This window comes from Leptonotus elevatus, chromosome 19 (genome assembly GCF_054856555.1).
Source record: "Leptonotus elevatus isolate MCC_2025b chromosome 19, RoL_Lele_1.0, whole genome shotgun sequence".
In the NCBI taxonomy this organism is placed as follows: domain Eukaryota; kingdom Metazoa; phylum Chordata; class Actinopteri; order Syngnathiformes; family Syngnathidae; genus Leptonotus; species Leptonotus elevatus.
The window spans coordinates 1,118,264-1,143,639 of record NC_141257.1 but is presented as its reverse complement, the minus strand read 5'-3'; the positions used below and the strand labels follow the sequence as shown (position 1 = coordinate 1,143,639).

Sequence of the window (25,376 nt, the reverse complement as noted above, 5' to 3'; positions counted from 1 at the left end):
CCATTTGTCCCGCTTGCTCGCCGTCCATCTCGCACCGATCTGCTGCGCCGCGAGCCGCCGTCGCCAGGCCAGGCGCGCGTTACGCAACGCGCGTTAAAGATGCCGGCGGAGCGGCCAACCCGCCGGGAGAACAGAAAAACCTGGAAGCGTCAGCCGGCTCCGGCCACCTTCTATTTACGGCACATCCCCGGTTTAATGGAAATGACGAGGGGGGGGGGGGGGGCGTCATACGCTTTAACACGCGCACACGCAATATTTGGCAATCAACTTTATTGCCAGACACGCAGGAACAGCAAACATCAATCATAGCTGACGGAGAACAGGATTAGGAATTTGCCCTCTGGGTGTTTAATTACACTCAGGAGCAAAACACAGCAATGCAATGTTATTTATTTTACTTTGATATGAACTCTGAGGCCAAAATGGCGCTTTAGCCTCTGACAAGCCATTCTCGGAAATACTTTGCATATTTTATATTTTAGTACATTTTAAACACATTTTCCTCACGGCCATCCAGATTCAACTGGATTATTTTTTTTTTTGAACTGCTCCCGTAGGTGAGGAACGACCTCACCAGCGAATTGGAGAAGGCTGACATCCGGATCGCCGACACCGAGAGTTTCTCCAACGACCCCTGCGTCAACGTCAAGAAACTCAAGGTGAGTTCCGGTAAACGTTCCGCTGACGCTGACGTTCGTACCGAGCGTTTCGACGCCGCCGTCGCAAACAAAACCTCCGCCGTGAGTCATTCATCAGAATCGTTTTGAAGCGGATCTTCGTGATTGGCAGCGAGCCCTGATGATGCTTTTGTACCAAACTAACTCATTATTTGACAGGCCTTCGCCAGGGTTCGTTTCAAATTCGGGTTTTGACGCATAGTTAGGGTTTCAATCTGAAGAGTTTTGGGTTTCAACCCTCGCTTAGGGTTACAAATGAGAGTCATTTAAAGACAGATACACTTATGATGTCAAATCAGGGTTATTGTTTCTAAATCGGATTTTGAGCCAGGATCAGGGTTTCAAAGCTTGAGTAATGATTTTAAAATATGCTTCAAAGTTGGTTTTGAAACACGGTTTATGGCTTAAATTGCTGCAATTCTCTCTAGTCCCAACGCACACGCTAGCAGCTTGCCTGGCTATCGCGGCGTAGCATGTTGCTTATTATGACCGTCGTAAAGTTTCAAACAGACACCACAGCTGCACTAAACACCCGCGACAACATTCGGATGTTGTAAAAGAAGATCACGCGCGACGGCTCATGCGGGAAGGTACACGTGCACACAGACGAGCACACACACACTGCTGCTTTTTCTAATATTTTGACCTTAGCTAAAGCTAGCTCGCTACCCTAAATATTATTGTAAATATTTTGCGGGGGGGGGGGGGGTCCCAATATATGACCCTACCTAGCTAAAACTAGCTAGCTACCCTAAATATTATTGTAAATATTTTGCGGGGGGGGGGGGGGGTTCCCAATATTTGACCCTACCTAGCTAAAGCTAGCTAGCTACCCTAAATATTATTGTAAATATTTTGTATTTTTGAAAGTTAATTCATAACAAATTTGATATTTTGACCTTAGCTAAAGCTAGCTAGCTACCCTAAATATTATTGTAAATATTTTGCGAGGGGGGGGGTCCCAATATTTTGACCCTAGCTACAGCTAGCTAGCTACCCTAAATATTATTGTAAATATTTTGTATTTTTGAAAGTTAATTCATAACAAATTTGATATTTTGACCTTAGCTAAAGCTAGCTAGCTACCCTAAATATTATTGTAAATATTTTGCGAGTGGGGGGGGGGGGGTCCCAATATTTTGACCCTAGCTACAGCTAGCTAGCTACCCTAAACATTATTGTAAATATTTTGTATTTTTGAAAGTTAATTCATAACAAATTTGATATTTTGACCTTAGCTAAAGCTAGCTAGCTACCCTAAATATTATTGTAAATATTTTGCAAGGGGGGGGGTCCCAATATTTTGACCCTAGCTACAGCTAGCTAGCTACCCTAAATATTATTGTAAATATTTTGCGAGGGGAGGGGGGGGGGGTCCCAATATTTTGACCCTAGCTACAGCTAGCTAGCTACCCTAAATATTATTGTAAATATTTTGTATTTTTGAAAGTTAATTCATAACAAATTTGATATTTTGACCTTAGCTAAAGCTAGCTCGCTACCCTAAATATTATTGTAAATATTTTGTATTTTTGAAAGTTAATTCATAACAAATTTGATATTTTGACCTTAGCTAAAGCTAGCTCGCTACCCTAAATATTATTGTAAATATTTTGCGGGGGGGGGGTTCCCAATATTTGACCCTACCTAGCTAAAGCTAGCTAGCTACCCTAAATATTATTGTAAATATTTTGTATTTTTGAAAGTTAATTCATAACAAATTTGACATTTTGACCTTAGCTATAGCTATCTAGCTAGCTAACGAGTCGATATAGATGATATTTACTGTATGTCAATATTTGTTCCTTTAGGACAACGACGTGAGAATCATCATCGGCCAGTTTGACTCGAACCTGGCCTCCAAAGTCTTCTGCTGCGTAAGTCGCCAACCCCTCGCGCGGCACGTGGCCAATGGCGCCGGAGCCTGAACGCACCTGTCCTCTCCATCCTAACCCCCTGCAGGCGTACAACCTGAACATGTTTGGCAGCAAATACCAGTGGATCATTCCTGGCTGGTACCAGGGCAGCTGGTGGGAGCAGGCCAACAGCACCAACTGCACCACCAACAAGCTGCTGACCGCCATGGAGGGCTACATCAGCGTGGACTTTGAGCCCCTCAGCGCCAGGCAGATTAAGGGCATCTCCGGAAGGGTGAGACCGCTTTCGAGTTTGTCCCCCACCCAACAAAGCCTGAAGTAGAAAAACAAAAAAAGATGTACAGTAAATAACAAATTCACTCAAGCGTTGTGGTGGTATTTGCTTGGTATTTACGTGTTGGTAATTGCAAGATTGGAAAAAAAAACAGCATTAGACAGTTGAACCGTGAAGTGTTGTTATATTTTATCTACTAGCAAGATACTTTGTTTTTGTACTTTGGGAGTTAGCAGACCACTTCCTGGTTTGTGTATTTAATGGGTAGTGAGATTGTTCTGCTAGCAGGCTACATCCTGGCCTGTTTAGTTTTTGTAGTTTGTTAGCATGCTACTTTCGGATTTAGTTGTTTGTTAGCAGCCTACATGCTACTTTGTTAGTTTGGACTTTACTTTATGGTTTGTTTGTTTGTTAGTAGGTTACTTCCTGGTTTGTGTGTTGGCTAACTACTTCCTGGTTCGTTTATCGTTCGTCAGTTATGCTGCATTCGAGGAAGGTGGGAAGTCGGACTTTTCTGACTTTATACCAGGAAGTAAGCACGGGAACGTAAAGTCACTGAAAAAGAAAAGGACCCTGGTTAAAATCTGACGTCACTCGACAATGGTGGACCCTGTCGAGACAAAGACCATGAATGGCAAAACATAATTGGCACGATTATAAACATATTTATTTATTTATTTATTTATTGAGTATAACAACAATTATTAAAAAAAAAAAAGTAACTTAATGTAAGCCAACGGTGATATCGGAATCAGCCATCTTTGTTGTTTCCAATCGCTTCAAAAACTTTGAGGTCGGACCCGGGAGATTCCAAATGGGATATATCCGACTTCCCACGTTCCTCGAATGTAGCATTAGTTAGCGCCGGGTTATTTCCTGCTTTGTGTGTTGGCTTGCTACTCGCTGGTGTGTTTGTTGTTTGGACAGTTAGCAAGTAACTTTAGCAAGTTTTCTTTTTGTATTTTACTCGTTAGCAGGCTACTTCCATGCTTGTTTTCTTTGTTATCAGGTAACTTTCTCGTTTATTAGCTAGCAAGGTGCTTATTCTTGTCTGTGTGCTCGGGTGTCCAGATTTTCAAAATCAAAATCCGGGGCACTACAATTTTGCTCAAAAAAATCGAATATACAATAAATGATCACAAGGAACTATTTATAACAAATTTGATCACTCGTCAGTCTGGTGACCGGCGGTTGTGTTATTACTTTAGCTAATGCTAAATGCTATCACGTTTGACAAGGCTCAAACCCGGGACATCTGTACTGTGAGCAGGCGACACCTTGCCTTGTTTTGCAGGAGGTTTTTTTTTTTTTTAGTTAGCAATTTACTTCCTGCTTTGTCTGTAAGCAAGCCATTGATGTGTTTGTTTGTAAACAGGCCGCCTCCCACTTTCGCATTCAAACGCGATGTCCCGTTTCAGACCCCGAAGGAGTACGAGCTGGAGTACAGCCGCGAGCTGCGTCAGAAGGGGGTGGAGCCCAGCAAGTTCCACGGCTTCGCTTACGACGGCATCTGGGTCATCGCCAAGACCCTGACCCGGGTCATGCACTTGCTGCGCGACAAGCAGCGGCTGAGCGGCGACCCCAACTTCACTGTGGACAACCGCGAGGTGGGCAAGATGGTTCTGGACGTCATGAACGAAACCAACTTCTTTGGCGTCACGGTGAGTACGAGGATTATATGATAACTGAAATAGTCGCTCGGCACGCTAGGACGTACATTCGTAAGCACTTTGGGTTTTTTCTAAATACTGTACATTGCGAACAACGCTTTTACCTTGACTTGACCTAACGTTGACCTTCTTGGCATCGCACTGCTGCTCGCGTCAAGCCATTTGGCTAGCAACGCAAAGCTACTCCAATGCAAAGATGCAGCCCAGGGTCTTGGGGCGGCCATCTTAGGTTGCTACAGGAATAGCCCAAAAATACACGGTTAGTTTGCTATTATGTCTGTTTTACAGCCGATAGTTTTAGTTCAGGCTCTCAACTCTATGCTGGGTTTTTATCCTGACTTTTGCGGCTTCTTCAAGTTTGCGTATCCGATATCGCGCATATGTTGCGCGCGTGCGTGTGTGTGTGCGTTCTCGAAAAAATGTCAGCCACCACGTGTGTTCATTAGCGCAAATGGTTTGCAGAGAAGGTTACTTAGCCCCTGTAAAGTGCTGCTGCGTGCCCACTCCAGTGCATTCCGCATTGATCCGTGCGCGCGTGTGCGTGCGCGTGCGTGCGCGTGCGTGTGCGTTTTGGCTTCCTATTGGGCTGTTACAGGATACCGTATCCGCCGGCCTGCAGCGCGATGCCCGGGGTAGCATTGCAGGCTACTCGATGATCCGTTAGTTAGCAAACATCTTGTTTTGTTTTTTTTTGCAAGCAAGCTACCTCGACGTCTCGCAGTTCGAACAGGCCACGCCCTTCTTTTGTCTATTAGAAGTCAACTTCCTGGTTCCTTTTTGTTTGTTTATTTGTTGCTGGACTTTGCCTGATGCTTAACACCTTCAAATGTACGCAGGGCAGGTGATGCTAGCATGTCGCTGGCTAGCATCTTAAAAGGTAAATGCTGCCATGCGTTGTTGCTCCAAGGGCAATAATATGTGCTCTCTTTTTAAAAGTATCTATGAAATGAGATGATCCTGCACACACAAGCCTGACACCCAAACGCACACGCACACACGCGTGTGCGTGAGGCAGCAGACACGGGAAGTCAATCTCCCGCCAGCATGCTGCATGCATTTTTTATGCCACTTTCTTCACGGAACAAAAAAAACAACAACAACTGTTACACAACCTGAAAAACAGCAAATTCCGGCTCTTTATTTGAATCCTTTTCTGGTGTGTGTTTTTTTTTTTGGGGGGGGGGGGGGGGAATCACACTCCCATCCCAATTGTGCCCACCCTATCACGGAGGTCTGTGCAAGTATTGATCCTCAGCAGAGATCCTCCCCCTGCCGGAACCGCAGGATAAGAAGCCACTTGAGGAAAAGGGAAGGGAAGGGGGGGGGGGGGGGGGGGGGTTGGGGGGTAAGGTGACGGGAAGTGTTTAAGCATGCTCGTCATTGAGATGACACGCATCGTGTCTTTGATTTGCGGTCAGTGAGGCGCAGGTGTGCGCACGCGTTAATTAAATCCGGGCAGCGCCGGCATTTGACTGTAATTAGCCAGGTGTGAGTCAGCGGCGCCTCGTTTTAATAGCGCTGCCAGTGTACGGGGGGGGGGGGGGGCTGGCACTGGCACTGGTACTGGCACTGGCACTGGTACTGGCACCGGCACTGGCACCCTGTTTCAGTCATCTGCTCTTTTTGCTGATGTTAAAGAAAGGGGGGGAGGGGGGGGGGAATAATTGCTGAGTCATGAGAGCACGACCCCGTTTGCACAGCAGGTGCCTGAAGGCGCCGTTTAATGAGCTGAGGTGTTGCTGATTTGTGAATGGACTGACAGATGTTTACATTGCGTCCGCGTGCGAATGGGCAGACATGTTGGATGTGCATTCGTGGACAAAAATGCTTCGGGACGTCGTGTAGCAAATTGTGCGTTTTCGTTGAAGTTGACACAGAAGAAAGATGTCACCCTTGTTCCTGTGTTGGTGGAGGGAAGCCGAAGATTTGGAGAAGGCGAGAAAGCGAGAAAGCGAGCGAGCGGGCGAGCGAGGGGGAGTGGAGATAAAGCCACGGAGGCCAAATTGATTGGACGACATGAGACGATAATGCCGCAAAGCTCAATTGCTTTTGTCTACTTTGTCGGCTCTGCGGCTTAAAAGTGCTTATCTTGTTCCCTCCCTGCTTCAATCAAAGACTTTATTTTTTTTGGGGGGGGGGGGTCGCCCGCCGCTCGCCGCTCTCTTTAGCCAATTGCTAACATAAGGAATTGATGTTTGAATGCTGTTGGGACTGAAGCAGCTATGGGGCAATGTAGCAATATCATGGCTAATTTTTTTTTTTGGGGGGGGGGGCATACATATATTTTCGCATGCTTGTAACCCCCCTCATTGTCACATAACGCAATATTCAATGGGGTCATGAAAAATCAGTCAATACTTTTAAATGGCTGCCAGTGAATGAGTAAACAAATATGGCTATCCTAAGATGTCATGTCACAAGTTGTGGGGGGGGGGGGGGGGGGTACCCCATAATATGGTGTAACAAATCAAATGAGATGCAGCATGCCAAGCTGAAATGGCTCCAGCCGCCGCCGCCGCCGCCGCGCTGTCAACCATGATTGACGCCCTGTTGTTGTCGTGTGTCTTCCTTCCAGGGCCAAGTGATGTTCCGCAACGGTGAGCGGATGGGCACCATTAAATTCAACCAGTTTCAAGGTACGAACGCAACCGAGCACGCCCACAGTCGGAAGCGAGATCAGAACAAAAACAAAAAAACACTCAAAGGATCCCTTACGCTCCCGACGTAGCTTGAACTGAATGTCGCCTTTGTTGCGGCGCGTCCACAGTGTAATGGCAATTTCTGGAAAGCCGTTTTAAGCGACTCAAGTCGGCTGTTGCGCTTGACGCGCTTGGATCGGAACCAAGTAAGCTCGGCAAAAAAGCTCCACGGGAAAAAAGACGGGGTTCTAGTGAGCCTTTGTTCACACAATATTTCAGGGGGGTTTTCTTTTGACTAACGCAACCGAATAATCGGACGGCTGATTTAATCACCCGATGTTTGTTCTTTTAAAATCTGAGGATTTATTTTTGGGGCCATTAAAAAAAAAAGAAAAAAAAAAGTATATACATTGACACATGACAACATAAGACAAAGATAATGACATTGAAACACCAACCGCCCCCCAAAACATTGTCAAGAAAAGTCACATTTCTCTCTTTTGTAAAGTTAAACAAACTATTGTAAAAAAAAAAATAATAATAATAATAATATTTTTAAAAAATTATCCAGTGTTCTGGATGTAATTCATATCCTTGTTGTTGTCATTGTTAAGGGACCAAAAAATATGTTATTTTCTTCCTTATATTTTTGGATTCATCGGTTATTGGAATTCGATCCTGCCAAATATCGGAATTGGCAAAACTGCCACATTAGTTCCAAGCAAACCGCACCAAATGTTTGAACACTAACAGTTAAAAGCAGTGAATTCAAGTAAGAAGCCCAACGAGATTTTGCATTATAAAAAATAAATCTTGCATAATGTGGAGAAGATGATTTCATAGCTATTCACGCTTTCATCACCTTAAATCTTGCGCTTGAACCTTTTTTGCTCACTCGAACCAAAAGAGCGCCGCCTCTCAAAGTGTGTCGTCATTCTCAAATGCAAAATCCACCGCCTTGCAAATTTGTGAGGCTTCACAAATCCAAGTTGAGGCGATTTGTGCCATTCTTAAAAAAAAAAAATCAATAAAATCATCTGCGCCTTCTGCGGGCGAAGTCGTTACGCAAAAACACTCGGATCCGTTTGAGCGGAACTTCGCAGCTGCTTTTTTTTTTTTTTTTTTTTTTTTTGCCCACCCGTCTTGGAGAAGCATTTATCGCCTTCGCTTCCTTCGCCGCTATCTTCTCTTTATCGCCTGCTGGCTCTCCTTGAGGTGAAATAAACGCATAATTGAATCGGCGGCATAAAGCGGGAAAGCATATTAAAAAAACATATTAAAGTGCATATTCCCATCCTTAAGTGATCGACGTTGCCGAGTGCTTTATTATCTGCGTTATTGATGTTTTGTCATATTACTAACGCGCTTTGGATGTGTTTTGTTTCAGGCTGTAATTTTTTTGGACGCCATAAAGTTTAGCGGATGTTGATAAATATTGTTGTTGGTTTTTTTTTCAAACCAGGGGGCCAGGAAGTGAAGGTGGGAGAGTACAACGCCATTGCAGACGTGCTGGACGTCATCAATAACTCGATCCGCTTCCAAGGTATGGAAGGAAAAAAAAAAAAAAAAAAAAGATGCACTTTCTCGCCGTTATTTGTTCGTGAACGTGATTACACAAAATGAACGTCCCGTTGGTAACGTCGTCATCCGAAAAACAGGAAGTCGCCTGTTAACCAATAAATGCAGGCTGTGATTTTGCCCCCCACTTTTGAAACTTGTTTGACGTCGTCTGGCAAAAATAACCAACAAACTTAAAAAAATGGCAAGCACGAGGAAAACCTCAGATTTTCTTCATTTCTTACCATCTTCAAAGTCTTTTTCTTTTTCTTCTTTTCTTTTCTTTTCCTTCACTCCCAAGAATTAAAAAAAGGCTTACATTAGCCACCAAACTAAGAAGTAACCATCGTCATGATTTTTTATTTTCGGACCTTCTCCAACATTGTTTGTTGGTTGTTTGCGTGACTTTGTCAGCAGATTACAAAAAAATGACCGAGACTAATTTCCATGAAACTATTTACATGGAAGGCGAAACGAGTTTTCCGCCAATAACCAAGAGCTTCGTAACAAGCTAACCAGAACAATATTTCTAAAATATGTATTTAAAAATATAATTTTCCGTGATCTTCGTGGAAGTCTGCCATTTTTTTTTTTCATTGCCGCCTTTCTCCCCTTGGCACCGCCACGGAAACCAAATGATCGACTTGCGCGCCCGCGCTCCCACATTCAGAAAGCGCTTTGGACGCCGCCGTCCAAAGCGCTTTCCGCGCTAAACGCAGATGTGCAAGACGATTCCGCCGCCATCGATTGGCCTCCGCCGGAGCCAGAATAGAGCGGAGATAAGGACGTGAAGGCCGCCATGTTTAGGTCCTGCTGCGGAGGAAACAGGAAATGGCTCTAGGAACACAGTCTCGTCGCCCGTGGCCGGTTGGGGACGATAAAGGAAGTTGCAGCTTGGGCAGCTAATTTGAAGCCTTCTTCTTCTTCCCGCCAGGTGTGGAACCGCCAAAGGACGAGACGTTTGTGCACTCGCAGCGGCGGCACATCAACGTTCCGCTCTACAGCATCCTGTCCACCATCACCATCTTGGGCATGCTCATGGCCGGAGCGTTCCTCTTTTTCAACATCAAGAACAGAAACCACAGGTGAGGCAACGTTTTTAAGGAAGAAACATCGCAATTCCGTTTGACGTTCAGTTCAGCGCGGGAAGTAGCAAGTGCCAACGTTTTTTTTGCCGCGTAAACGACATTTGTCCTAATATTCGATGACATCCGCCGCGCATGGGCCTGGTCCAAATTCACCAAAAATCACGTTACGCCACCTGCTGCGCCCCAACTTAGACCTGCTTTTTTAGCTGTCTTGCGCTCCCCTCGATTCTCGTTAATCGGCAACATGCGGCAGCGATGCGGCATCGTGAGCTTCTCCCGTGTTGAATGTTTGCATCCCTGCTTGTCGCGCAGACTGATCAAGATGTCCAGTCCTTACATGAACAACCTGATCATCTTGGGCGGCATGCTGTCCTACGCCTCCATCTTCCTCTTCGGACTGGACGGCGGCTTTGTGTCCGACAAGGAGTTTCAGACGCTGTGCACGGTCAGTTTTTCTCTTCCACAAACTTCCGTCGGCATCATCGAGGAAGTGAACAAATGCATCCGGATATCACATTTTGGATACTGTTCGGCCAGATTTACAGTCGGCGCGGGAATTTATCCGTCTGCTTTGAACTCGCTGCCATTGAACTTTCCTGTTATTGTTTGCTAGCTTAAATGTTTCTGGGTCAATTTGACCCACGGGCAAATTGTTGAATTATCCAAAAGGCGTTAGGAACTGAACAAAACATGCAAATAAAGATTGGACTCAATTACTAACTCTAATTATATTCTTTAAGACTCCTCGATTCAGGGTCAGATTGACCCGCTGGTTTACAATCTGGAGGATTTGCATTGACGCAGTTTTTTGAAACCAAAAAAAGGAACTCAAAGAAATATATGAATTTAGCACAAGAAGTCGCATACTTAAAAAACTGTATTTTAACTCTTCGGGTCAATTTGACCCGCCCAAAAAAAAGAAGAGGATTCAAGTACTTTTCTGGATTATTGCATTGCCATTTATATCTGGAATGCAATCTGAAGCAGATTGTAGAGTACATACAGTGCTTTTTTTTTCTCCCCTAAAATTAAGCAAAAAAGGAATTAAAAGCGGCTTGCGGGGTGTTAATGGCGCTCGATTTAGATACGATAAACAGTTTAAATGTGATGAATGCAAACTGAGCGGCCATCTCTGCGGGGTGATCTCTCGCCAGCATATTAGGCCGACGCCCTCCGCTCATATGACGGCGATAACGTTGTGTTGCCGCACCAGCGAAAATGTCGCCGGCCGCACGTTGTCCTCAAAAACGCTGCGCGGCACAGGATGGCGCGGGTGTGAATAAACGCGCGTGCCTGCGCGTGCGCGCTGAGCACACGGTGGCTATATCGGGCTTTGTCAGGTGATTTTCAAACGCTGCGCTTTTAAGACGCACATCGGCGGCGTCCTCTGGCGCCGAAGCAGAGCGAGAGGTCTTCGTTTTGTTTCTTCTTATTAGGACGAATTACTCTCAAGAGTGTGACAGCCTCCGTGCTCGCCAGATAAGAGACGAGAAAGCAATCTGACAGCCCCGCCCCCCCCTTTTTTTTCTTATTTGTGGTTCATTTTTAGAACGCTATTTTGGCATCTTCAAGGAGATGTTCCGTCAGAGACATCATCAGCATGCGGCGCCGAGGAAAAGCTTGAAAATATTTAGCCGCCCGTCGCTAGTTTCAGACTGAAACCAAATTGGGTGGTTGTCATCATAGGACTCACGCAAAGACCTCGAGGCCAAATGGGACAGGAAGTTCGGGACAGGAAGTTCGGGACAGGAAGTTTGGGACAGGAAGTTTGGGACAGGAAGTTTGGGACAGGAAGTTTGGGACAGGAAGTTTGGGACAGGAAGTTTGGGACAGGAAGTTTGGGACAGGAAGTTCGGGACAGGAAGTTCGGGACAGGAAGTTTGGGACAGGAAGTTTGGGACAGGAAGTTCGGGACAGGAAGTTCGGGACAGGAAGTTCGGGACAGGAAGTTCGGGACTTTGACGAACTCCTGCTCGCGAACTTGAAGTGACTGCAGTCTGTCTGCTGAAGATCAATCGCGAAACGTGGATGTGTTCCGTCTGCGTCGTGTCTTTTCTGTCTCGGACCGACTGAATCGTTTGCATTTGAGAAGGTATAAAAAATGCAGGTCATTTGCTCGGACCGTCACGATGCCGTTTGTCCACGTGGAATTATCTGACCTCTTTACAAAGATTAAAAAAAAAAAAACTGTGCATTTGTCTTCAAGTGTTGCATGCGCAATAAAAGTTGACCACAGCGGGCATCGAACGCGGAATCCAAGGATTGGCCGTGAAAAAGTGTCTTGTCGTCCGATAGGTTCGGACGTGGATCCTCATCGTGGGCTACACGACGGCGTTCGGCGCCATGTTTGCCAAGACATGGAGGGTGCACGCCATCTTCAAGAATGTTAAGATGAAGAAGAAGGTACGAGAGAGTATCTTGTGTTTGTGTATTTGACACGCATTGCATCTTGTGGGCGTGGCCTCCCGCGTGACTCAAACCCGGGTTACCACAACGTCCAAAATGTTTGGACTTCAACTGATTTACTATCCTTTTTTACGAAGGAAGGACAATCTCGCGGCGACAAAGTACATCCATCTCTCGCCGTCTCTTTTATACACGACTAAAGATTGCAGTTTGTAAGCCCCGCCCCATCAACGACCTTGAAGAACGAGCGTCGACGCCGCACAAGCGCCGCGCAAGGATCTCCCTGGCCGATGGGTTTCGTCTGAGAAATGACGCCTCTCGACCCCGACCGCACGCGACGGGTTATTCGGGGCACGTGTTTCAAAAAGCTATAATTGCGATTATGGCGAGACTTACGAGTCCGGCATCTGACGGATTCCGCTGCTCCAGTTTTTTACCCGCCGACTGCTTTTATAGTCTTGAAATAACTTCAATGGAACACAATTAAAGCTTTCGAGCCGTCGGATTCAATCGCTTTGATTGGCCGAGTTATGTAAAAGAGATGCAGCCTGCAGTAGCGCTTCTTGGCCTTTTTTTTCGTATTTATAGAAGCACCCCCCCTCACACCGTCTGCCCCCCCCCCCCCCCTTGCCCCGTCTCTCGCTCCCACTCGCCGGCTTTCTGGAGCGAGTGTGGGTGGCCTGCCAGGATGAGCGGGACGGATCAAAGAGTTGGAAGGATTTGGGGCGAAGTGGCAGAAGGGGGGGGGGGGGGGGGGGGGGAGGCCAAGAAGCGAGACGGGGAAAAGACAAACCGCAAAAGGCGGACCAAGTGGCACATATGGAAAAGGAAGTCGGCTCGGCCCCCCGGGAGGGACGCGGGAATGCCGAGAAACAAGATCGCGAAGACGGCTTACGGCTCGAGGGACGAACTGTAACCGAGATCGTCTTGGACTCTTGCGGCTCGGTTGAGACAAAATCGAATCTGATTTGCATATTTTAATTCGACCTGGAGAACGGAGAGAGTACTGACTATGTTCTGGAAGATTTCACAGCGTTCTGAATGCCTGAATGCAAGCGGTACCACTAACCACAGTTGGGTGAAAAGTAACCCAATTATAGACCAAAAATGGACCGATCAAGACCCATTTCTGGACTCAAAGTGGGGTCAAATTGACCCAAGTGCAGGATTGGTCCATTTTTGACCCATAGTTGGTCCATTTTTGACCCAACTGTTTTTGGAGTGCAGCCTGGTTTATTTTGGACTGAATTCGGGTGGTGGTATGCATGGTGAGCAGCAGCAAGTATCTTTTGGATAAATATGGACCAGTGAGTTTTCTGGCTAAGTATTGAGAAAAACTGACCAATTGACCTCCATAATTGACGATTGTGGGTTTCAAAGGGACAAAGCGGATTTGAACTTATGATGTTGGGAATTAGCCGCAACATGCTAACGAGGGGTAAATGGCTCAGGCAAGAAGGCTTCCTAATCGTCCACCAAAGACCGAGTTGGCGCTGTCGATTTTTTTCCCCCAGCACAGATCAAAAGAGGCGCAATCGTGGGAAAACAACACAGACGGGACAAAAAAGTTCAAACTTGCGACATTTGCGTGACCAAAGACGAACTGCGACAGATGATCGGGCGGTGTCAGAAATGGCAAAAGATCGGTCAGCATAGCAACAAGATTTATCTTTCCAACCAGCACCGATTGGTAGGACAGACATTTTGCAGCCACGTTTACCAGGCACAGGACAAAAAAACCAGACCCTGGCGGTCCACTAGTCAACCTTCGAGATTGTGTTGTTGTCGCGGCGGGCTGCCCCGACCTTTTCCTTTGAACGACGCTTCCATACCGTCAAACGGCGTTAGAAATAAAGATCACAAACAAGGAAGAAAGCTGGCTTTCATCCCCGCAAAAGTTCACGCTGCACGGGGGGGGGGGGGGGGGGGCGGGGGGGGGCGACGCATTGGCGGGTCGCCGCGAGCGTTTCCCGACGCGCACGCGCGCGCCGTTCCGCACGTCCTCGGCGCCGGCTAATTTGCGGCTAATCGGCGGCTCGCGAGACGATTGTGAGACGCAGCGGCGGCTCTCGTGACTGCGATGCTCATGCAAGTCTTGGTTTTTTTGCACCCCCCCCCCCCTCATGCAGATCATAAAGGACCAGAAATTGTTGATCATCGTTGGCGGGATGCTGCTGATCGACTTGTGCATCCTGATTTGCTGGCAGATTGTGGACCCGCTGAAGAGGACCGTGGAAGAATACAGCCTGGAGGTCGCTGCTCATTCCGATTTCTCTGCATGTTTGGCTGAGTTCGCTCATTTTCATGTCATGTCCGTGCGTTTGCCTCCATCGGGTTTCTGGGAGATTCCCAGAAAAAAAAAAAAAAAAAAAAACACAAAACAGAATGCCTGCGTTTGGATCCCGAGCAAACAAAATGCTAGCCTCGGGCTAGCGTACCCATCTGGCTTTTTTTTGTTTTGATTATTTTTATGTTCGGATGTGAGCCGCCAGAACTTTCTGCGTTCTCCCCCTCCCGCCGCACCCCCCCCAACCCCCCCCCCCCCCCCCCCCGGCGCCCGACATTTGCCAGCTCGGATGTGATATGTTTGGCAAAGACCTGCTGGCATCGGCGAGCTTGGCCTCGTTTTTATAGCCAGAGAAGCGCGAAATAAAAAACCAACTCGCGACTCAATCGCGTTTCCTGCCCAACGGCTAAAATGCTAACGCAGCTTTTGTCATCTCGGGTTGGCCGAGTATCAGTCGGCGGGTGCTTCGCTATCACATTTTAGCACCAAATGTACCGATCATTTTTTTTAGGGATTGAAGCATTCGTCAGCTCAGACTTTAGCTAGCTCACAAATCTCACGGATTGAGCAGAGGTTTGCGTTTACTTGAGATGATGAACGACCTCGCGGGGGCTTCTTGGAAGGTCTCGGCAGTAAAAAAAACAACAACAACTTCATTCCTACATTTTCTGAGCAACTTCTTTTCATCTTATTTTCTGTTTGTTGATTGTTGTCAACACCCTACGGGGGGGGGGGGGGGGGGTAGAGGGGGGGGGACTATCTGGCAGCTCGTTTGGACTCCTTCGCTTAAAGGAGGAATCTTGTGAAGTGATAAATAAAGTCCACTAGGAGGTTTATTTTTGTCCTTCCAGTGAGATTTATCCCAAAGGGGGGGGGGGGGGATGATAACGGGCGCCATATCCCATTTGCGTTCTCCGTTACCGTTCTCTCCAGCTCCGCTTGGCTCATTTGTGCGACTCAAGACAAAACATGTATTTCCCTTCGTGACGCCGCTCGCTAATGTCTTGACGTTTGCCCCGCGAGGTCAAGCGCGACGTTGTTTTAGCAAATTCGTTCGCGGAGCATCCGCAGACTCCAAGCCCTCAGATCCGGATAGCGATGTGAATAAATTAGCCGTGCTAGCCGGCGTGGGAGTCCGCATCCCCCCCTCGTGGGCTTTCTATAGACCTACGTGGTCTGACGGGGGTTTTTTTTTTTTTAAGGCTTGGATTCTGCGGTCGGCCGGTCCTGTCAAGTGGGATCAGACGCCAGAAGGACAAACCGCGGGAACGCGGGGGACGCGCTGCCGCCATATATTGCTGCGCTCATGCTAATAAACCATTTGGCGAGGAATTCGTTTTGTCGCTTTAATTTTGATTTAATTTTGAGGGTTGTTTTAGGGTTTGTAAAGAGTCTGCACCTTGTTGAAAGAATTCGAACCCTGGTGTGAGGCAGTGGCACGGAACCCCCGGTCCTCGAGATCCACCGTCCTGCCTGTTTTCGTTGTCTCCCTCGTCCAATACGGCTGACTCAAATGATCAGCTCATCAGCCAGCCCTGTAGAAAGAAGCCTGAAAACGATCCTGTTCATGGACTCAGGTGTGTTGGTGGAGGGAAGACGTCGGAAACGGGGGCAGGACGGTGGCTCTCGGGGACCGCGCTAAAAACTGTTGGATCAAAAAGAACCCAACGATGGGTGGAAAATGGATCGCTTTCCTCTTTTTGGGTCAATTGGCTCATTTTGTATAAACCAACCCAGAAGGTTGAGTCAGAATCTTTATTTTTGGTGTCGGTCCACTTTTGAGCCCCGATTGGGTTACTTTTGACCCAGCTGTTTTTTATTTATTTATTTTTGGGATTGAGACCCAACTGTTTTTAGAGTGCAGGGTTCCCTACCTGGTGTACGGCAGGTTTTTGTACCAAGTTGCGAGAATCCAAATGGACATTTTGTTTTTCGTGTCTTTACAGAAATAAAAGTCGGGGTCGCAGAATGTCGTCATTTCTGTCGCTCGGATGAGATTTATTCAGTGAGGCGGACCTGCTTGCTCTTAAAGCAGCAGGCGCCATTTAATGAGCAGCCATTTGCAAAAAGTAGGGCAGCCCCCCCCCCGCGCTTGGCGTATTAGCGTTAACAAGAAGATGGAACGCCGAGCACCCTCGGAGATTTCGGGGGAACCGCTGACGCGGAGTGAAGGAGGAGGCGCCCGGGACGGGGAATGCTTGTTTTTGTTTCTACTGCGTGCGATCTTGCGACGGCCCGGCAACCGGTCCCTGGTGTGTGCCACTTCTCTCTCCAAAAAGTCATCTCGGGTTAGCTGAAGACTGGAAATCGCCAATGCGCGAATGCGTTGTGATGGCGAATTTGGAACGATTTTACAGTATGTGCCGATTGGACCGGGTATTATTTATGTCTTGCAAACGGCAGCTGGGATTGGCTCCCAAGCGCCGTCGAAACGGGATGAATGGACCTTGATGCCGTACCTCATAACGCATTTCGCAATAACAGCCGCGAATTTACCATTAAAAAGCATTCCGGCTTCTTTTCATTCTTTTTTTTTTTTTTTTTGATTTCCCAGGACTTCCTTGGGAATGCCGAATGGGACGCACGTGTACCAACAGAGAAAAGCATGTGACCGCGCGTGTGTGTGTATACCTTTTTTTTTTTTGCGCCCGCCAGTGCTCTTGCATAATGAAGGACGAACTGTCAGGATGAAGATGATTAGCATTCCGCCAGATCCCGCAGTCAAGCATCTCCACCCTTCCTTCTGTCACCCCCCCTCCTCCCGTCATCCTCACGTCGCCACGGCAACGGCCACGGTTCCTGACACCCGCAACACTGTTGATCCCGCCAAATGGAAATGGCAGGTTTAGGGCTTTTTTCCGCGGCTTTTTTGGCATGGCAACACGCGTGCAGTAAGAGAGGATGATGATGGTGGTCGGTGATGATGATGAGGCGTTCGCTGACGCACGCCGGCGTTTTTTTTCTCAGCACGCTCCGCAGTTTGAAGGTGAACTCGTGCTTATTATCTGCGGTGCAGACGCTGACATCATCGGCGCGCAGGTACAGCGAGGGCGAGATTGCGCCGCACGCCGTTCCGACGCGCCCTCCCTCGTCCGTGCATTTCCATCGAGCAAGCAGGAGCTGTCGTGTTCATCGGATGACACGTGCACTGTGCGTGACAGCGTTCCAAGTCGTCTTGTTGATTTCTATTGTGCAAGTTGGAAGTGAATTTGGAGAAGATGAGCCGTCGCATTAATCATATACCACACGCTTTGAGACGCTACGTACGTGCAGTGGGCTGGTTTGAGTCGTTTTGTTGATTTCGATTGTGCAGGTGACAGCGGTGAATGGCTGACGAGATTATCTGTCACATTAATGTCGATGGCACATCCATTTTGTATGACAGACAACATGCTGTGGACTTTTTTTGAAAGTTTTTTTTATTTCTATTGTTCACTTTGGAAGTGATTGTGAATAACAGTTGAGAGGAATCTAATGAGCTCTTTTTGACTGTGGATGATTTCTGGTAATTTTGTTGATTTCTATTGTTGTGGTTATGACAATTGGAAAGAGGATCTGTTACATTAATTAAATGACACTTACATACTTTTTTGATGACTTCCTTTTTTTTGCAGATTGTTTCTAATCATTTTTTGTTGATTTCTATTGTGCTATTGTGAATAACTGCTGTCACTTTAATTAGAGGACATGTACGTTGGGTGTGCTTATGTGTGACAAGCAGTGCTGTGGAATTTTTGCCTGGTTGTTTCTGGTAGTATTGTTGATTTCTATTGTTCAAAGTGGCGGTAATTGTGAATAACTGGCAAGACTGACATTCACTGCCAAACCTCCCATTGACGAGGCATATTTGGCAACTGTAGCCATCAATGGCAGTGAATAAATTAGACATGGGCTTTTTTGACAACTTTGTTGGACTGTGGATTATTTCAAGTCTTCGTGTTGATTTCTATTGTGCAAACGTCTCATAATTAAATGACAAGAGCAACCTTGTCATTATTTATATGACATAAATTGCACGTGACACTGCATGCAGGGTTTTTTTAAACTCTTGCTTATTTAACTCTTTCTATTTGTGTTTGAATTGGATGTATATTTATTTTTATTTTGCACAGTGGTTGTCTTAATAATGGCAATTGTGCGTTTGGACCACTGGGACTGTTTTCTAAATTTAGTTCTGGCCTAAAAAAAGGGGGGGGGGGTGAGGGGGGGGGCTTTCAGGTGTGTTGCGTTTGAGAGAAGCCAGGAAAGTACCAAGAACTTAAAGTTGCTGGTACCTGATGCGATTGCAGTTTGGGTAATTGTCCCGTTCGTGCCGCCTCGAAGCCAGATGGCGCTTCCGTTCCCCAAAAAATGTTATTCTTAGAGAAATAAAACATTGATGACTTTGTGTTGCAAAATACATAAAAGTCCTGCTCACTTACTTCCCCTTCAACTCGCCTTCAGGTAGAGCGAAGGAGTTTAATCGCGCACGGCCGCGAGTCTAAAGATTTGCCGTAAGTATGAAGTCGAGGGCGAGACTCGGTCGCCACGTTGCGGCATTAATGCGCGGCGACGCTCGGTGGCGCCGGGCGCGAGCTCGCTTTGTTAGCCTGGACACAAAGCAGCAGCTTCGATCAATGCCTTTTCAAAGCTAACTGGGTCATTAAGGGATAACCGCCGCCCACCTCGGCCTTTTCCCATCGACCACCTCCGGGGGGGGGGGGGGGGCAGGAAGCCGGGCAGCGGCGTGCCGAGACCTCGCAACATTTTTTCCCTTGCACTCGATCCCCGTCTTGACAGCCAGCAAGAATGGGCGCGAGTGTTCCCGAGTCGTGAGCGACTCATTGCGTAATAGGGAGAAGGATTGGAATGTTTCTTGAAATCCCACGAAAGCTTTTCTATTATCGATGAGCTCAATTTGTCGTCATCATGTCTTTTCATCCACGATAGGGCGGTAATAGTAAATATATTACGATTCGTGACAAAGCAGTAGAGGCACTTTTGAAAAAGGGACAGATAAGTGTAACGAGCCAGTTCGACTCCATAAACAAAATGCTAGCTAGCTAGCGAGCTAGCATACCATTATGCTTTTTTGACAGCACGACAAACTTGTTAACACATTTTGCCAACTTGCATACCGGGGTCCTTCATTTCCTAAAAAGTATGTTGCGCTTTCCTGAAAAAGAAAAGATCTAAGCTGCTTAGCAGTAAGCGAACGTCACAGTTAGCGATACGCTTCTGGGCAGCACATCCAACTTGCTAACTCTTATGAAACGGGATCAAGCCAATATGAATAAGTGCCACTTCGTGTTCATTTCGTCAACCAAAATGAAACAAAAAAATCATTTCATCGACACACGTTTCAACGTTCCAACAAATAATGTTAATCTTTTTTTTATTTTATTTTTATTATAAAAAAAGAAGAAAAAAAAATAAAAAAAATAATAATGTTAATCTGACCGCTAACTAATGCTGGCTAATTTACTAGCTCGTAGCATGGAGCCATCGTAGCCACTTGTTGACATGCTGTAATTGTGTGCGAAGTTGTTTTTCATCAAAAAGATGAGAGAACATTTGGTGTGAAATAGTTTTAGCTCTGAAATGTTCAACATTATCTGCTTGCAAAAAAATCATTGTCCTAAAACTGGACTAAAACATTGACAATTTTTGTTGACTAAAACGAGATTAATAAAATTGTGTTTTCTAGGACTAAAATAAATGCTAGATTTATAGTTGGATAAAAATAGACTAAATAAAAACGGGATGAGGTTGACTAACTATGATAAAAACTAACAAGCATGATTGAAACTGGACAAAATTTTAAAAAATGGCTAATAAAATGAATGTTTAAATGTAAACCGAACTATGACCATCAAAGCAAGACACACTAAGCACCAAAATGTTCATTTTTAAGGCCAAACTACGACCCTTGAGGATTTTCCCTTCAGCCGTGTAAACTGATGAGTCGTACACTCCTTAACATAACAACCCCCCCCCCCCCCCCCCCCCCCCGAAGTGTAATTAAGATGGTGGGCTAAAGTGTCCTCACTTCACCTCACAAGCTGCTCTGCTGAAAGCAGCCGCTTTTCCGTGCTCGCGTCGACTCTTAAGACGATTACGGCAAAAGCAGGTTTTGTGGAGCCAGATGTGGTTCCGAGCGCACGCCAACCAGCGGCGTGTCGGGCGGGGCCGGCCTCCTTTGGCGCATTTTGATCAGGGACGGCCGAGTGACACACACACGCACGCACACACGCACACGCACACACGCACACGCGCGCGCGGCCTTCTTTTGCGCTTCTTTTCAGGAATCCTGCAGGTACAATCGGACTCTTTTTTTTTTTTTTTTCTCGCAGCACTTTTGTAGTTCGTGTAAATAGAATAAAAAGCCACGCACTGGAACTCGTAGGCCTTGGAATCAATGTGTTACTCAGAATGTGCTATTTCATGATACTTTGCCTATGATACATTATATATAATATTGCGAATATTGGAGGAAAGCCATCTGCTATCAAATCCATCCAATCCATGACTTCCTGTAAAAGCACTTTGACCGCCGTTAGCCAAACGTGTGTTTAGCGATACCGTATCGTCACGCGATATGATGCGGAAACGATCATTTTGATACCTTTTGTTTACCAAATATCAGATCATCATAATCGGGGTTTCCGCCAGGGCGGCACGGTGGCGGACTGGTTAGCACGTCCGCCTCACAGTGCAGAGGACGTGAGATCGAGTCCGGGCTAATTCATTTTAAGTGTCCATAGGTGCGATTGTGAGTGTGGAGGGTTGTTCATCTGCGTGTGCCCTGCGATTGGCTGGAAACCAGTTCAGGGTGAAGCCAGCTGGGATAGGCTCCAGCAACCCCCCGTGACCCTTGTGAGGACAAGCGGTTAAGAAAATGGATGGATGTCTATCAGATCATCATAATCAGGGTTTCCACCAGCGCTTTCTAGGCCCAGCGGCTCGCTAGGCTTTTCGTGCCCTCCCGCCAGCCTAAGCGTCACGATTTCCACCCCACGAATCGTAATCGCCGCATTTCTCAGGCCGTCGACAAACGACGAATATGATTCGGCACGCGTCAAGAATGTTTTTCTTCCCCCCCCCCCCATGATATCACTCTAAAATGAGAGCTTTCCACTCCTTCTACTTCATTTGGGCAGAATTTTATTGTGAAAATAAAGTGAGTGTAGAATACCGTCTTTTCTTTGTTCGGCCCGTCGTCTCGGCTCGATGAGCAGCTGTGGGAAGGCGGTCGGGTTTGATGCAGAGCAGTGGGGTATCCTTTCGGCCGGTTATTGTGTTTTCTTATTGAGCTTTCGGGGGGGGGGGGCAACCTGGGCTTTGAGGACACACACGCTTTCATTTTGGAGAATGTTTGCGCTGGGTTGCCGCGTGCCGCTCTTTGTCGGCGGCGGGGACGAGTTGCGTAAGCGCTGCCGGTGAATCACGCAAAGGGGGACTCCGAGGACTCCCCCAGAGGTGCTCCGGCTTGCTTGTTTGTTGACACTCCAGCAGGCTGAATCGGACCACGTGGTTCTGCACGGCTGAGCCCGTTCAAAATGAAACAGGGGGGGGGGGGGGTGGGGGGCTGATTCCCTTTGATGTATTTGTTTGTTTTCATATCTGGTTGTGTCTTTTGTTCCAACCGTTTGGCGGTCACAAAAAAGATGACCCGATTACGCACCCGTCACCTTCCCGCGTCGCCTTCTTACTTGCCTCCGTTGTTTTTTTGTTTTTTTACTCCTTTCTCCTCTCCCGCTGCTCCCCCAGACTGCTGTTGCTAGGCAACAGCTGATTGACCAATTAGAAGTCTTCCAAATGAAAAGCAGTATGAGGAGTTCCCGCGGTTACACAGTCGAGGCTTATATGAGGCCAATGAAAGCCAAACGTGGGTTTTTTGTGTCATCATGGTTTCAGGTTCTGTTCATGTAAGGTGCTGGGTTGTGAGGTCCAGTTCCAGTATGGTTTCGTTTCCAGGTAGATTCAGACTTGGAGTTAAAAACAGTCAAGGTGAAAGATTTATTTGAATCAAAGTTTTGAGGTCCGGTTGTGGCGAACTTTACGGTCCATTTGCAGTCCAGGGTTAGAATTCCAGTTACCCTCATGTTTGGCGTTGTGTTGAATGAAAAGTTTTGGGTTCAATTCCAGTAGCATTTAGGATCAAGATTTAGTCTGCACTTACCGTAAGGGTTTCGGGTCCAGTTAAATGCGGGAACATCAATAGTTAAGGTCCAGTGTTAAGAAGGTTTTAGGAGCAGGATCTCAATCGTGTCATGTGTAGGATTTAGTTAAGTGAGGTTTTAGGGTTCCGTTACAGCAAAGTTTTAAGATCCACTTACACCCAACAAGTGTCGGTTTCAGTTCCAGAGAGGGCTTAGGTCGGGTTTCCGCACACGTTTTTCGGTCCATGTACGCTGGTTGCAACCAATGGATAAGGGTCGAAGGCCCAGTTTTGTTGGCTTTCGGGTACAGTAAACCCAAGTGCAAGGTCAAGCCGCCGGAAAAGTGTAGGTTCCAATTAAATCAAGGAAACGGTTCGAGTAAAATATTGAAGCCAAGGATTACCAAAAAGGACAGCATTGTTTTGGTGCCTCGTTTCTGTAAGGCTTACAGTTGTGCTATCGAAGTTCCGAGGGTGCCTTCGCAGTAATTATAGCGTCCACTTACAGTAAAGGGACGTTCACGTGGTGGCACGTCTTCGTCAAATGAACGTAAGTCAGTGTGATCCGGTGCAAATTGACAGAAATGCCCGCGAGCCAGCAGCGGAGCCATAATGGAACCCTCCGGGTCGGGGCTGCGTCGCTGATGGATGTGTCGGCTCCCTGATGGAGTGCATCCCGGGGGGGGGGGGGGGGGCAGGGGGGGGGGGAGTAAGACAACGGGCCGGCCGGACGGACGGCCGGACGGATGGAGGAAATGCCTCGGGTGGGACACCTCACCTGTCGGGGTTACGAAGTAGACATTAGGATGTGTTGGCAACAAGTACAGCGCAGTTGCTCTGCGCGGGGGGGGGGGGGGGGGGGACAGGAGACCACCAAGGTCGGCCAATGATGGCGACAATGAGAGCACTTGGCCGCCACTTTGAGCAAGGCCGCTGCCTCAGCGGCGTGAGCCTGCGAATAGCAAGTACACGGTCGCTAAGTGGAGTTCTTTTACACCAGACCTTGAGCCTTAGGCGCACCGCGGGGCGATGGCGGAAGACTGAAAGATTGGGGGGCGGGGGAAGCGGATAGCTGGGGGGGGGGGGGGACTCAAGAGGGACTGGAGTGAAGGAACAGAAGGACGGAACGCGAGGCCAAGGACGCGAAGTGCTTGAATGGCGAGAACAGGCATCATCCCGTTCAGTTCGGCTCGCCACCGTACGGTTAAAGGCAGGAGCTTGTTGCCATAGCGGCGCAATTGTAGAATCTAATTTAACAAAGTGGAAAGCTACACGGTTTTCATTTTTTATTTTTTTATTTTTTTAAATACTTTTTTTTTTTTTTTAAGCGCTCAGTATTGTTCATTCGGAAATGTCATCATCATTGCTCTTTTATTTTTATTTTTATTTTTTATTTATTTTTATTTTTTTGTGCGTGCGTGTATTTGTTAGCTCACCAGAAAACCTATTAGAAAAAATCTCATACCGTTCACCTAAACCGAACACCAGGAGACCTGAGGAAGGACCAAAGAAAACCAAGGAAGGTGAAATCCAGCACCGACCAGACACCCCCCACCAGAACTCCTCCCCAGCCCAAGAAACATCCAGACCCCAACAAATCCAAAAAAAACATAAAATCAGGGAGGCCTCAAGAGACCGAAGGAGAGACCGAGAACAGGAAGGAAGGACAGATGAACCCGCTTGAGATCCACAGACCTCAGACCTCCACCGATTCAAAAACCAAAGAGGGGAGCCGTCGACCTAGCTACACGGTTTTCGGTTCAATCAGGGGTGCAAGGCGTTCAGTTTTAGGGTCCTGTTGAAGTCAAAAGTGGGGTCAACGTAAAACAAGCATTAGGGTCTTGTTTCTGTTCAGGTTTAGCTAACGGTTAACTCTAAGGTTAAAAGGGTTCTTTCTGCCAGGTTTCGCATCAACTTTTTGGTAAAAGCTTTAAGGCCATGTTTTCAGTAAGCTTTAAGTTCCGGATAGACACGAGAGCTGAAGGTCCAGTGGGAGCAAACCGGTCGGCGGAACCAGAAGAAAGAAAAAAAGGCAGAGTAGCAGAAGGCGACTGTGCCGATCAATGGTCGCCAGCGACGGCTGAAGCGGAAGCCGCGTGACGGGAAAATGGTGGGTGTCGCGGCCACTTACCGTCACGGCGCGGAGGGTGACGTTGATTAGCGCTTGCTGCCGACAGCGCCGGCCCAAAGGTCGGGTAATTAAACCCGAGCTGACGCCGCGGAGTTCGAGCTCTCTCCTGCGCTGGAGGCAAATTGTTGCCTCGTTTGCGTCACCTGCTCAGATGAATTATTCGGGTCGCTGTTATGAGATGCCGTCGGATGCGATACCTGCCGGCATCGGAGGTACTCCGAGTCGGATGTCAGTACCTTTGTTATTGGGTCGAATTGGAGTAGAGTGCCGGGTCAGAGTTTGAATTTGTCAACATGTGGTGATTATGTTTAATTGGCATCTGGATTAGGACGTGATCCTTGTCCGCTGATAGCGGAACCAAAATGTTAGAGAATCCGTGATCGACATCAGGTATGTTTGCAGTTCAGTACCGAGTTGAGTGATCCTCCTCGGGTCATTGAATCGGTGGAGGCTGAAGTCTGCGGATCTCACGCGGGTTCGTCTGTCCTTCCTTCCTGTTCTCGGTCTCTCCTTCGGTCTCTTGAGGCCTCCCTGATTTTATGTTTTTTTTGGATTTGTTGGGGTCTGGATGTTTCTTGGGCTGGGGAGGAGTTCTGGTGGGGGGTGTCGGGTCGGTGCTGGATTTCACCT

General features: G+C 47.3%; 1 protein-coding gene across 1 annotated transcript in view; it reads left to right on the top strand.

Moving 5' to 3' along the window:
- Window positions 1-25,376, top strand: part of gabbr2 (gamma-aminobutyric acid (GABA) B receptor, 2) — an 87,900-nt gene that overhangs the window by 42,745 nt on the left and 19,779 nt on the right. The window contains exons 4-13 of the mRNA XM_086063321.1: window positions 558-659; window positions 2,489-2,554; window positions 2,640-2,828; window positions 4,247-4,489; window positions 7,074-7,134; window positions 8,600-8,680; window positions 9,629-9,779; window positions 10,095-10,227; window positions 12,078-12,185; window positions 14,318-14,440. Of these exons, the coding sequence (XP_085919447.1) occupies window positions 558-659; window positions 2,489-2,554; window positions 2,640-2,828; window positions 4,247-4,489; window positions 7,074-7,134; window positions 8,600-8,680; window positions 9,629-9,779; window positions 10,095-10,227; window positions 12,078-12,185; window positions 14,318-14,440 (1,257 nt within the window). The remainder of the gene's footprint in view (window positions 1-557; window positions 660-2,488; window positions 2,555-2,639; window positions 2,829-4,246; window positions 4,490-7,073; window positions 7,135-8,599; window positions 8,681-9,628; window positions 9,780-10,094; window positions 10,228-12,077; window positions 12,186-14,317; window positions 14,441-25,376) is intronic.